Below are 14,404 nucleotides of genomic sequence, written 5' to 3' on the forward strand. Positions count from 1 at the left end.
GGGCCCTATGGACCTAGCTCAAATGGACCCCCCTACAAAAAAAAAACCTGACTCCCTATGGGGCCCCCCGATATGTAGGGCCCTGGTGACTGAGTCCCACTTTCCCCCCTACTTCGACGCCCCTGAAGAGAGCCCTCTGATTACAAACGTCCTTACAAAGGGCCTCTGATTTACCAAGGGTTTTGGTGTTGGGGTTCGTTGTTGTTGGGGGGGGGCTTTGCGAACTCCTGGCCCCGGGGCCCAGACCCCCTATAATCCGACCCTGGTTTTATTTCATGTACTTCTGAAAGGCTTTCGGTAATCTGCAGCACGGTGGCACCTTCCGCAGTCAAAACCTGTGTTTTTATGTGTTTTGGTGTTCTGGCTTTGATGTAAAGCACTTTGGGTACCTTTTGGTTATTGTAAAGGGTTATATAAATAACATTTGATTGAGGGCGGCACGGTGGTGTAGTGGTTAGCGCTGTCGCCTCACAGCAAGAAGGTCCGGGTTCAAGCCCCGTGGCTGGCGAAGGCCTTTCTGTGCGGAGTTTGCATGTTGTCCACGTGGGTTTTCCTCCGGGTGCTCCGGTTTCCCCCACAGTCCAAAGACATGCAGGTTAGGTTAACTGGTGACTCTAAATTGACCGTAGGTGTCAATGGTTGTCCAGGGTGTACCCCGCCTTTCGCCCGTAGTCAGTTGGGATAGGCTCCAGCTTGCCTGCGACCCTGTAGGACAGGATAAAGCGGCTAGAGATAATGAGACGAGATGATTTTGATTGATTAATGAATAAATATGATGGTGTCTGGTTAGTGTATATTTGAATATTTGTTATGTTTCTATATGTGGTAGCGTTCCTGTGTGTCAGAATGTGTGCGCACCTTTGCAGTGCTGAATCCACTGAGGAGAAATTTGAGCTGTGGGCTGAAGTTGAAATCCCGCCTCTGGCGCGAGCTGTAAAACACGTGCGCGCGCGGAGGCGGCGGCTAGTCAACAGTTGGCTGGAGAGAAGCGCGCGCTCAGACCGCGAGGAACAAACGGTTGACCGGTTAAAGCTGAACTCCGTCGGCCTGACAGCACTGAAGGAGCGGCCGCCATGTCCGGGAAAGGTGAAAAGGGCAAAAGGAGAGACAGGGGAGGAAGAAGTGGCTCGGATAAGGAAGCAAGCGACGCTCCAGGTGCGTTAATGAATAAATCCGTGGCCCCGGTAAGGTGTGTGAGAGCGCTCAGGCACAATACAGCGGCTTTTAACCACTTCTGTTTCCTGTTCATTTTCTCCTTCAGGTCTTATTTATGGTGTCTGTTCTGATAGAAATTTCTCCATGTGTTTCTCAGCACAGGTGTGTGTGTGTGTTGAGCTTTCTTGACTGAAGTTTCTATTTTTGTTCATGTTGGTCAACAGAATAGACACACTGTAAAAAATGTCCAGTGAATTTATGTAAAATCATGACATAAAAAACTGTAAATACAAAAACAATGAAGCAGTGTGTAATTTACATCAATATACTGTAACCAAATACCACTGTTAATTTAACAGTAAGAATATGTTGAATTGATCATATTTTTTTGTAGAATTTACAAATTGTTGTAGTTTAAACACAGACAAACTGTAATACTAAAACAGAATGTGATAGTTAAAATTACATCATTGCCCTGTTAAAAAAAAAAAGTCAGTAGAGGCTCTCCGGCACATTTCGTAAAACTCTAAATCAAATAAAATATCTGTCTAGTAGTTTGACCCTCTGTAAATACACTACCGTTCAAAAGTTTGGGGTCACCCAGACAATTTTGTGTGTTTTCCATGAAAAGTCACACTTTTATTTCCCACCATAAGTTGTAAAATGAATAGAAAATATAGTCGAGACATTTTTCTGGCCATTTTGAGCATTTAATCGACCCCACAAATGTGATGCTCCAGAAACTCAATCTGCTCAAAGGAAGGTCAGTTTTATAGCTTCTCTAAAGAGCTCAACTGTTTTCAGCTGTGCTAACATGATTGTACAAGGGTTTTCTAATCATCCATTAGCCTTCTGAGGCAATGAGCAAACACATTGTACCATTAGAACACTGGAGTGAGAGTTGCTGGAAATGGGCCTCTATACACCTATGGAGATATTGCACCAAAAACCAGACATTTAGTAGAATTTAGCTAGAATAGTCATCTACCACATTAGCAATGTATAGAGTGGATTTCTGATTAGTTTAAAGTGATCTTCATTGAAAAGAACAGTGCTTTTCTTTCAAAAATAAGGACATTTCAAAGTGACCCCAAACTTTTGAACGGTAGTGTAAACTTTTTTTTTTCTAAGAGTTACCAGAGATTTTGGAAAGTTTAGAATTTCACAGAAGTATCATCTCAGTTCAGTCTTCAACCTCTGAAGTCCATTCATATGTGAATGTGGTTATAAACCCATCCCATTCCTTTAGACCACGTTCCAAAATGTTCACTGAAGATCCTTAACCTTTTATCTCCTGACACGGTTCCCGATCTTTCTAAAGTCCCCGGTGTTATTTTATACCTCACTGGCACACGACTTTCTCACTTGAGGTAATTTTTGAAATCAGGTGAATCTGGATTTACCGAGGTGAATTAGGATTCAGGGTTAGGTTTAGGATTGAATAATCTAATGGAGTGTTTGATTTCTTTCTTGCAATTGAATTCTATTAGGTGTAGCGGTAAAGTGGTGGATTTCAAAGTGGAAGGTGCTGAGTTGGATTCCCAGCAAGGATGGTAAAAAGTGAAGAAAAAAATCTGGATTTACCTAGGTGATTTAGGATTGAATAATCTAATGGAGTGTTTGAGTGCTTTCTTGCAATTGAATCCTCTTAGGTGTAGCAGTAAAGTGGTGGATTTCAAAGCAGAAGGTGCTGAGTTGGATTCCCAGCAAAGGCTGTAAAAAGTGAAGAAAAAAAATCTGGATTTACCTAGGTGAATTAGGTTTGAATAATCTAATGGAGTGTTTGATTTCTTTTCTGTAATTGAATCCTCTTAGGTGTAGTGGTAAAGTGGTGGATTTCAAAGCAGAAGGTGCTGAGTTGGATTCCTAGCAAGGACTGTCAAAAGTGAAGAAAAAAATGCATTTACCTAGGTGAATTTGGATTGAATAATCTAATGGAATGTTTGATTTCTTTCTTGCAACTGAATCCTTATAGGTTTAGTGATAAAGTGGTGGATTCCCAGCAAGGACTGTAAAATGTGAAGAAAAAAAATCTGGATTTACCTAGGTGAATTAGGATTTAGGTTTAGGATTGAATAATCTAATGGAGTGTTTGATTTCTTTTCTGAAATTGAATCCTCGTAGGTGTAGCAGTAAACTGGTAGATTTCAAAGTAGAAGGTGCTGAGTTAGATTCCCAGCAAGGACAGTAAAAAGTGAAAAAAGAAGCAAATTAAATTTGACAGAAAGACAGGTGTAATACTGGGTAGAGAAGCATACGAAGATATAAAGGGAGTGGGATGAGTGAGAACCGAGCTGGAAAGGTGAATAGAAGGTGCTGGTGGTTGAAGTGTTCTTATTGTTTTATGAACCCCCTAAAAATCCAAGCCCCCTTTTTTTAATGAGTCCCCCCACCCACCCAAAAAAAAAATCCCTTTTAAGAATGCCGACCTGATTTACCTTGGTAAATCCAGATTCACGTGATTTTCAAAAATCACCTGTAAGATACTCTTGTACACAGTCGTGTTGAAACAGGCACACTCGTGCTCTAAACGTGTTAGGTGTTGGCATTTCTCAGGGTATAATGTGATCATTCATGAGGCAGCATGCACTGGTGTTGGCGGTGCTCATTTAACGCCTCTGCTTGACCGGCGCCGTTTGTCTCCTAGTGGTCTCTGTGAAGCTCTGACGGGTGTCTGTTACTTTCAGTCTGTTAATTAACTGGCAGATGGTTTAATAGACATTTCTGTTGAAAGGGATTAAACAGATCAAACCTGAGTGCTGTGTAAGTGTCATGTAGTACATGCCCTGTTCATGCTAAGCCTGTTGTAAGTGATGTGTTTATGAAATTAACATCCTGATTGAGATTTTTTTTTTAAATGAACTAATTTTGTGTTTATTCTAGTATAAGGTCAGGCCATGCTCTCAGAAATGAACATACCAAGTTGTATTTTCTCTTGCCATTGGGGTGGTAGCAATAAGGGAACGTGTTTCGTACCTTTAATATACATCTTTTTACCTGGAAAAGTGCATGTGGTGTACCTTTTATTTAGCTTTTAGAGCGTCAGGTTCCATTATGGACCCTAAATTACTTTTCCATGATTCCTAGTTTAAATATACGTACATGCTGAAGGTACAAAACATGTCCTATTGATGGTACCGCCGACGCGACAAAGAAAAGTACAGTTTGATATCTGGTCAGTCACAAAGTTAGTTTATAAAACTCCTCAGTCAGGATTTTAATTTCATAATCAAGTCACTTACATAAACACTTACATAAATAATTAGTCAGTTCAAGGTTATTAGTCATTTCATATTGCTAAACAGTTTAGAGAAAGGTAAGTAAATTCTTAGTCGACTGTGGTAGAGGACTGCTTTGGAAGAGTGTCTTTAAACTCCCACAGCCTCCAACCAATTACGGCATTAAGACCAGTCTTTTAGCAGATGTAAAAGGAGTTGGAGTTATGTACAGTTTTCCTCACAAGTCCCTATAGTCCATGGACTAAAAGCAGAAGATGGCCGGACCCTGTATACGTATATCTGGACGAAGTATTAGATCATGGAATTCCTCGCTCGACAGAGCAATGAGTACTGGAATGCAGAACCTGGTCCGTGAAAATGTCGTGGCCGCAAAACCAGTGTAGGAGTTTCCTTGAAGGGGACTCCTCCATGACACAGAGAAGCAGCTGGAGAAACAGCCTACGTGTACCAAAAAAAAAAAGCAAATACATTGTAAGACAAGTTGTAAATGAAGCTATCTGTCATACTGTTTTAATGGCTGTGACCTATAACTCGTTTTACAGTGATATAAAGGGGCCACCCATGCTGCAATAGAGATCTTGCAGTCACGTGACCGGAAAGTACACAGCCGCCATCTTGTCGGTAAAAAACACCGCTGAATACTGCTGCACTCGTGTACAGAATGGATCAATTTCAACTGACGGACTACATGGCTCATTTTTCTAATGAACAGATAACTAGATATATGTCTAAAATAAACGATCTACAGATTAGTGACCCTTATGGCTTACCGGACGGAGTTTTCACGACCGGATTTTGAACTGCCAGCGGAATACCCGGACGTGTATAATTACCTCATTAACTTTCCCTCGCTGTTCCGTGGTGAAGCACTGTGTGCTTATAAATCTCTGGACAGTTATCTTTACAGAAATTCAGGATTTGTCAGCGACTCAGATGTGGCATCTTGTAAACAAGAATCCTCATTGGATGGGTAAGTCACTTAAGTATTGAGTATAGCACTGACCAGACGATTATAGAATAGAATAAGGTAATTCCAGCTGTAATTCCAAATCGTCCGTGTTGTTTACCATGGATCTGGCGTTGGAGAGGTAGAGGCTTGGCAGTGGAGGTTTGAGTGGCTGTTTTCTGAGCTTAGTCAACAGGCCGGCTCTGCAGCCTCGCTTTTGCTTCCGCTCCCGGCGCCGCCTCCTTCGCTTTGCTTCCGATAACAACCCACAGAGACCCCGCTGGTCTCGCTATCTCGTCCGTAATGTTGTGCATGCGATGGAAATCGCTACAAACCGTCATTTTCTGTTGGAAACCCATGTCCAGTAAGTCCATACGGTTGTAGTGGATATTGAAGTCCGGTACAGACGAACAACACGCAAAAATACACACAAAAAACATAAAAAACGTGCACAGGTAGGGAGAGCTTGTAGCCGCAGCTGCTGTAGTATAATTGTATATAGTAGGGTTTTCCAGAAGAAAAGGTAGAAGTAAAAGCAGAAGTAGAACTAGAAGTAGAAGGCAGAAATATGGCGTTTGACCGACAAGATGGCGTCTGTCACAATCTGGATCGGCTGTGACGTCACATGCAAGTGTTCCATACACACCTATGGCTGGAAGAGAGCGGTAAATTCAGGCAGCAAACCCATTTGTTGAGTCTTAAAGCAGACATCTGTATTCTGTCCGTGATACTGGCCAGTATTGAAGAAGTATTCCTCAATAGTTCAGCTATAAATGTCTGATTGATTAAGTGGACTGTTCCTTGGTATTGATTGTTCGTGGAGCTAGATTTAAGTATTACTCACATGTTGTGCCTACTATCTTTATTGGGTATTGCATGCTGTATGCTTACTTGTTTGAGCTTTTTCGTGCTCCTGTACAGATTACTACAGTGAAGAAACATCTGCTTTCACAATATTGCCTGTACGTGCACAAACGTATGTACACCGTATCGCTTCAATCTAAATTTGTCAAATTCTCAGTGATGTCATTTTTAATGAATGAGTTGCACTTTCTTGAGAATTTCTGGATAGGGACAAGTTCATTATTTTCAGCTAGCGTTAACCTTACATATTACTTATCTACGGAATTCACCGTCTTATCAGTTAAGCTTTTTTTCTGATTGAGAGTGAAGGTTTGGGTTGGGCACCTTTGGGAGGAAATTGAGAATAAAAGTAACAACTGTGACGAACCTGTAAGTAAAACCTATATGATGATATCTGGGAGAAACCTGCAATATTCCGGTGAAATTTGTCTGGTCAGGTATCGTGCGTTGTGGCTTGCGCAGTTGATTACACATTTATTGGGTTCAAGTTCATTCTATTGTCTCGGTATTGACTCCTATCTGCCATTCTTTTCTTTTTTTTCTTTTAAGTGTAACTTCACCCCCAGCTTTCAGCCTAATTCCACCCACTGCATAATTTTGAAAAATGTTTAAAAAAAAAAAAAGTAGGCAAGTGGCGGGGGGAGCTGTGTAAGGCAGGAGTTGAATGATGAGTCTCGATCAGCATATGTTTGAAAATGAACATGGTTTCACAGACTAGGTTTCACAGACAGACTCAAGGGCGGGGGCTGGGGAGGTGAGTCACTCACCTCTGATTAGAGGGCGTTAACATATTTTCTTTTTAATAAAAATTTCATGGCACAGAGAAGTACAAAATGGTCAGCTCTACGTCAGCATCGGCCTTGCAAGGTTCAGGATGGTTTTAAGCAGTAGATGTTGTTTTGAACCATTTTCAACCCAATTTTTTACTTAAAAAGTGGTAGCTTTGTCAATATTAACACCAACATCAATGTATTTTATCACATTACAGTCATATCATTTAGTTAACAGCTCAAATGACACATTTAAGTGAGCTAGTCCCTCAGTTCTATAAAAAGTCTATTGGTAAAATTCTAGACTCAATATATGAGTTTAGAATGAGTCTCAAATCATCCATCCATATTAAAATTTTTCCGTTGTCGACTCCTTCTTGCTTGTAGGACCATTTGTCCAAAGGGGGGTTGGTTGGTTATGTTTCTCCCTGAAAATCAGTACCATTAATCTACAGTAAAATGATACAGAAACAAGATCAATACTGGTTGTAATAACTGAAAATAAATAGAAAAGAGTCAGTGCTGGACAGATGTGGTCCTGTTAATTGTGACGTGATTGATGTGGGAAAAACAGCTTCTGAAATTAAGCCAACCCAAACAATATCCGCTTTACTACAGTTCAGGTTTGCTAATATAAACAAAACAGCATTATGGGATTCTTGTTTCTCAAACTGTGAATATTCAGAGGTACACATTATTGAATTATTTTGATTTATTCACATGGTCGCTGAAAGCAATCCCATTAGAGCTACGGCGAGTGAGCCACTCCAGTCTCCCATTCCCACACCATATACTCTTGTGTGTCTCACCCAGACAAGCCTCCAAATTCATGCGAGACTTGGCTGAGAGACTTGACGAGAATTGAGGTTTTTCACCCACGTGACCAAGTCATGTGAGGCTGCCATTTTGGACGTCACGGCTCGAATCAGTTTGAATGCGAGGAAGGCGACAAACGAAAAACATAAAAGAAAAAGGAGCGAGATGCAGAAAACACCTTCACTATCCAGCGACGTAGGGCATTTACAGGGCGAGCAGAGGGAGAGGTATTTGCAAAAATTGAGGTTAGCAGGCTTAGAGAACGACGTTTACCTGCTTCCACCAGGATTGTTCACTGACGTACGGAAGTACACGAAGCCCTCGTCTTTACCTGACTTCGGCCCACATGATCTGTATACCTATGTCGTTAAAAACCCATCGCCATACACAGGTATTGATCTGAAAGCGTATAAGAGTTTGGATACCTACAAATATTTTGTGTCAGGCTGGGTAACATGCCTACATCAGCGGGTCGTCCCTGGAGCTGGTGGTCGCCATCTTATTACAGCTAAGGTTAGCACTAGCTAATGTCAACAACATAGCTGGTATGTTACTGTAGCAATGTTTACGTTCAGTCATTTGGATGACTGTTAAAACCTTTCAGTCTCAAGTTTTTCCTTTACTGTATTTACTAGTTTACTGTAATTATGATCCAGCAGCTATTTACACCAGATCCAGTGTAAATAGCTGCCGGAGCGCGCTCCGGAACCTCGGCCGGAGCACTCCGGGAGCAAGCCGGAGCGCGCTGCTTAATTTGAGGGGGAGCAAGCCGGAGCGCGCTCCGGAACCTCGGCCGGAGCACTCCGGGAGCAAGCCGGAGCGCGCTGCTTAATTTGAGGGGGAGCAAGCCGGAGCGCGCTCCGGAACCTCGGCCGGAGCACTCCGGGAGCAAGCTGGAGTGCGCTGCTTAATTTGAGGGGGAGCAAGCCAGAGCGCGCTCCGGCAGCTATTTACACTGGATCCGGTGTAAATAGCTGCCGGATCATAATTACAGTAAACTAGTAAATCCAGTAAAGGAAAAACTTGAGACTGAAAGGTTTTAACAGTCATCCAAATGACTGAACGTAAACATTGCTACAGTAACATACCAGCTATGATGTTGTTGACATTAGCTAGCTTGACCTTCAAAATGGCGGACACCGGGGCGTCACGTGACCCTGTGACATCAGGTGAAAAACCTCAATTGGCCACTAACAGAAGTGGAAATGAGAGCGTATGCTTGAGAAACACTTTAGAGAGAAGGAATCAGTGTAAATATAAACTTATTGGTCACGTTTCTAAATACTAAAGGCATAGGACCTCTAGTAATAACTATTTATTATTAAATCAGATTTTACTGATGCAAAGATTAATTGAAACAGTGCATCCCAATTTCATCCCAAATTGTATCCGGTGCAAACATTTTTAATCCAGGCAATCGCACAATGAACTTTTAAATCGGAGTACTGATGCAAATCGGTGAATCTTACAATCCCTACTCGCCAATCACAAACATCTGTAAACTCATTTGTGTCTATCAAAAGGACAGATCGCACGTTCCTCCAAGTGTATAGAGGATGTGCAGTCACGTGACCCGCATGTGTGTACTCCACCACATTGGACGGCATCAGGATAGTTTACCTTGTGCGAGCGTAATGGATCCAGGCAGTAATCCCCAAGAAAATTCGGAAAATACCCCATCAACATCGTGCGATTACTTGTCTAAGTTTGTTCAGCATCTTGAAGGTGACGTGAGGCAGCGTTACGTGGAAAAGTGTCCCAGGTTGGGGATTGCAGATCCGTACAACGTGCCGCAATCCTTGTTCAGGGAAATTCGGAGCTGCGGTGCCGGCGATTTGCCCGATCTGGCCTACCACGACATTTACAGTTTTCTCGTTAATCGTGAATCGTGTTACACTGGCAAAGCCCTCAAAGCTTACAAGAGCCTGGAAGCTTATAAATATTTTGTTGCGGGACGGGTATCCCAACTATACCTCTGGAAGGTTCCGAAGAAGAATGTCTACTTGATAACCTCACGGGTAAGTGGCATTAAGACGTTTATCATAAAGAGACTATGCAGGACGTTTTATCGTAAGAATGTTCGAAATCTAAATTCAGTTCCAGATAATGACGGGGTTGTAAATATGTATGTTTTTGTCTGAAAAACAGAAAATCAGAAAACCGCGCACACCTGCGCGGAAGCTGCGCAAATGTGCGCAGCTTTCTAACCAACTGCCTTCTTCTCATACTAATACTTTCTATGTTTCATGGACTGTAACAGCATTTGCTCATTTAGTAATTTTAATACATAATTTACTTTGATGAAATTATTCAGACACTCCAACGCCCCCCCCCCCCCCCCCCCCCAAAAAAAAAAAATCGGATCTGCGCGATTCAGCCGTGAAAAAGGCGCATCCGCCGTTTGCATCCCTGTTTAAACTCATAGGTTAACCGACTTTAACCGGCTAATGAGGCTCGGAGGTCGGTCAAGATTTTTTTTAGTTTTCGCCATCCCTACTATGGATTGGCCTTTCAAAGGCATATATGAGCCAAAAAGATAAAACATTGTCATAGACTAGGCCAGGGTAGTAGGGCTAGGCATAGCCATTTTAAACGTTAGAGACTGTCTAGTTTCTAAGTATGCAGTTATCATTCAATCCGAAAATCAGCTTAACAGATGTACTAGGAGTATTGAATTAGAAGATTACACCTACCTGATATGAAGTGTTCACTACAAATTCGGCTGGTAGAACTGGGGTACCAGTTTTCTCTTCGCACAGCGGACACCCATTTTGCATGTCTCTCCTCGTCTGCAGGGAATCTATAAAATGACAGGCCTTCCTTTGGTAGCCTGGGCCCGCCCATCCTAAGCGTGACGCAACACGAGGGCCTGTTGCAAGCTTAGTCTGGCCAGGCAAGCTATCTACAGCTCTTCCAAGCTCCCGAAAAATCGGGAACCAATCAACTTTGAGCATCTCCAACGGCCCTGGGTAGAGGCGTGTTCAAGGCACTGACGTAGTAGAACTGCGACCGGAAGCCATAGATTGTTTACAGAATTTATGCCAGAAGTGCTTCATTCACGCTTCTGCATCTATTAGGCATAGATGCTGTATTGAAAGCATTCAACGGGAAGTTCTCATTGAAAACGGAGCAAAGAGCAGCCCTGGAGGTATTTATTGAAAGGAAGGACGGTTTCGCCTTGCTCCCGACCGGCTTCGGTAAGAGTTTAATCTACCAGTTAGCCCCGTCGCGTCGCATACGTCAGAGGAAAGAGTGATGTGATTGGTTTAAGCTTCGTCACAGCCTTTTCTGGCTTCGACCAGTAGCAAACTGAGGCATTTCAGGGAGGCGGGTCAAGCACGCACTTTGGGCAACGGTTGGGCTTAATATCTTGGCCAGACCAATAGCTCGTAGAGCTTTGCAGTCGCGTTAGCCAGACTACTCCTTTTGGCCCTGTCTATTGGTACAACCAAATGCTGAACAAGATATAACCATTCTCAAAAGATCTACTCCCACACACTTGATAATTAGAACGGGTTCGTCTAAGTTCTATGCGCGACCTTGCCGTCCAAAATGGCGGATAAACAAATATCACGTGACCTCGTGACGTCATGTGCACGGTCTCTATAACACTTTCTTAAGCTGCTCTTATATGGGCACTTTTGCTGGAACAAGTTGTCCTGGTGCAGCTGCCTGTCTAAACACGATTTGATCCAGAACAATTTGACACCGGTGGGGGCAGCTTGCTCCACTTTACAAGGTGGTGTGACTTGTTCCGGAACATCATCTTCCAGGTGCAACTTGTTTCCACAATCGGTGGCAAGTAGGAGGACTTAGACATGCGTGGTAGCGTTCATTCAGACAAGACGGCTTCGTGGCAAATTCAATGGTCAGTTCTTCTCGAGTGCTTTTCCTTGTCAAAATTCTCCGCCTTTAAACGATGGAGTCAAGCAATTCCCAAATCAGTCGCAATGATGACTGGACTAAAGAAGAAGTTCTTACCCTCATCCAGTTGTGGGGACATGTAGATCATTGTTTGCTTTTTCAATTTAAAATTCATCTAAAAGAGTCGATTCGTTCCCTGAACGACACGTCATTCAGGTGGTGTTTACATTAGACCGTATCCGACTCGTTTTCGTCGCGGATGCACTGTCCGTGCACATTAAAACGCCGGGAAACAACTCCACAGGCGGAACAACTTGAATCCGCCAGGGCCCACGTATTCAACCCAGTTCGTATCTGATCCGGTGCTGTGTAAACATTGAGGAACGAGGAAACGCAGTGCTGAGCTCTAGCTATCGTCGTCATTGGACAACATCACTGTGACGTCCACCTTCCTGATTCGCTGGCGTTGGGATCACACACACAGCGGCTCAGTCCCGAATCACTGCTCGTGCGCTTCACTCACGCGCTCTGAGCTGCGCAGGGCCGGAGTGCGCACCCTCCAGAGGGCACTCGCTGTTCAGGGCGGAGTGATTTGGAGCGCAGGAGGAAGCGCTGAGCCGCACTGAGGTTTATTTACACATTTCAACTTATTTACCTCCTTCAGGTGCTTAAACTCAGTGAGAACATGAACATCACAGCCAGGTGTGTTTATCTGCTGGAGAAGGTGTTCGCTTGCCATCCTTCCACTTGCAAGTGGTGAGTGACTTGCGCATGCCCGATATGCACTGGGATCATGTGATGTGCCGTCTAATTAGTCATGTGATTAGCGTATCCGTGTATTGGTGTTGCTGTGTGCACGCGAATCGTGTATTGGCGTTGCTGTGTGCACGCAAATCGTTTTAAAAACGTTAATCTGATGATCCGCTGATACGGTCTAATGTAAACACCACCTCAGAGTGAATCAGCTTTCCGAAAGTGAAATCTTGATTTACCGCTGAATCACTGAGCGTTTAAACAGAAACGAGCAGCAAGAGGACAATAAGCCAAGTTGAAAGCAAGCTTCTGATCACCGATTTGTGCATCCGCACTTTTGTGTTTACCTGTCTAACCTCCAGTTTGCCGCCGATCAAGAGTAAGCGTGTAAACATGGAGGAAAGTGGGTGTAATTTGTTCTCACTGCCCATGTAAAAAGCACATTAGTCTTCGTTAGCACTTAATCTCAAGCCTTGTGCATTAATTGACATTGTGAGGACTTCCTAAGCAAAGTCTTGCTTAGTTAATATCAAGAAATAAACTAAAACATGTTCAGCTCATTATATCAACAGCAAAATTCAATTAATTGTCTGGAACAATGTTTGTGTATTGGGTTTTGTGTTAAATTTATTGGTGATTACTAATTCTGTCATGAATCTAACTGGTTGAAGGAGTAACATGATTGTTTCTGCACATGATTTTTTTCCCCCCTGTTTTTCTGCTGCTAACAATCTCAAGGGAAGTCATTATTGGGTTTCTTGGAACAGAATGTTCATGGTGTTGAGTCAAAAAGGGAACATTTGATTTCACTTTTGTATTGAAGAGTTAAAAGATGTCAGCAAGGAATGGATTTAAAAGTATGCTGCACATATCCAATCAAGTGATTTACAAATGATTGTCCACAACATTCAGACAAGCTCAGAGGAATAAAATTCACCCAGACAACATGCATAAAATTGTGTCCCAGAAATGTGTCTTTTCGTCTGTGGTGTACTGACGTGCTGCCTGAGACACATTTAAAGATTAAAGTGCGTATTCTGGACCAATTTCGTGTTTTTTTTACATGAAAGTATGTCCCTTTACACACTCATCTAGAAGGTTAATTTTGCACAAGGCCATCTGTCTACAGCAGAAAAAAATAAACAAAACGCGTCTGGAAAAATCCCAAGGGAGTCTGGAGCCAGATTCGTGACGTCACCTGCGGAAGCGCCAGCAGGCTGCATAAGCTTGCGCAGTTTCAGTGCACAGCCTGTGTAGACCAAGCGCTCCCATTTCTCTCTCATTGTCCGGTCTTTTGGAAAACGATGAGTACTAATCCCATCAAGATTGGTGTCGCTACACCCTCCTACGATACATCTGTTAACCATTTTAATAATTACGTGATAACGTTGAAGAAATTTGCAGAAAACCACCAGGTCGTTTTCTCATAAACAAACCAGCGCTGACGTAGGATTCAGAGGGAGGCGTCCCGCAGATGATGTCACGAAAATCAATGTTTCCCAGGAAATTAAAATGCCAAGTTTTTTCAGAGGCGGACCAATTCGCCTCAAATGGCTTGATTTCAACGGAATTTTTCTGGTATTGCGCAAGGTAAAAAAATTGCAGAGAATGCAGAATGTTACAGATATTTGACCAAAGTTTAATATAAAATCGGAGAATTACATTGATCTTGCTCCTGAATTTACCCGTGACATGCATTTTAAGCCACAGATTGTCCTCAGGTTGTAACTTCATCAGATTTTTCTGCTTGCAGTTTTCACTGAAATTCTTTTGGTTGAAAAACAGGTTATTTATTAGTGGAGGGTGTAAGCAGCATGAAATACTTTGCATATTATTCATGGCTTGTCGGTAGCTTGTGTTGATTCCCAGCCAGAAAAGATCCTCTGAGGGAATATGAAGTCTTTGAAGCTGAGTTTATTAGTGTATAATGCCCTAGTTACCTCCGCCAAGGAGGTTATGTTTTCGGTAGCGTTGGTTTTTGTTTGTTTGTTGGTTTG

The 14,404-nt window shown here is 42.8% G+C and overlaps 1 protein-coding gene across 5 annotated transcripts in view; it reads left to right on the forward strand.

Annotated features, from left to right (window-relative positions):
* Positions 1-961: 961 nt before the first annotated feature.
* The window catches only part of nrg1 (neuregulin 1), a 67,218-nt gene continuing 53,775 nt past the window's right edge, over positions 962-14,404 (forward strand). For all 5 annotated transcript variants that reach the window (XM_060908750.1, XM_060908751.1, XM_060908752.1 and 2 more), the window contains exon 1: positions 962-1,155. In XM_060908750.1, coding sequence (XP_060764733.1) covers positions 1,074-1,155 — 82 coding nt within the window. In that variant the 5' untranslated portion in view covers positions 962-1,073. The remainder of the gene's footprint in view (positions 1,156-14,404) is intronic.

The sequence above is a fragment of the Neoarius graeffei genome, chromosome 25 (assembly GCF_027579695.1).
Source record: "Neoarius graeffei isolate fNeoGra1 chromosome 25, fNeoGra1.pri, whole genome shotgun sequence".
Classification (NCBI taxonomy): domain Eukaryota; kingdom Metazoa; phylum Chordata; class Actinopteri; order Siluriformes; family Ariidae; genus Neoarius; species Neoarius graeffei.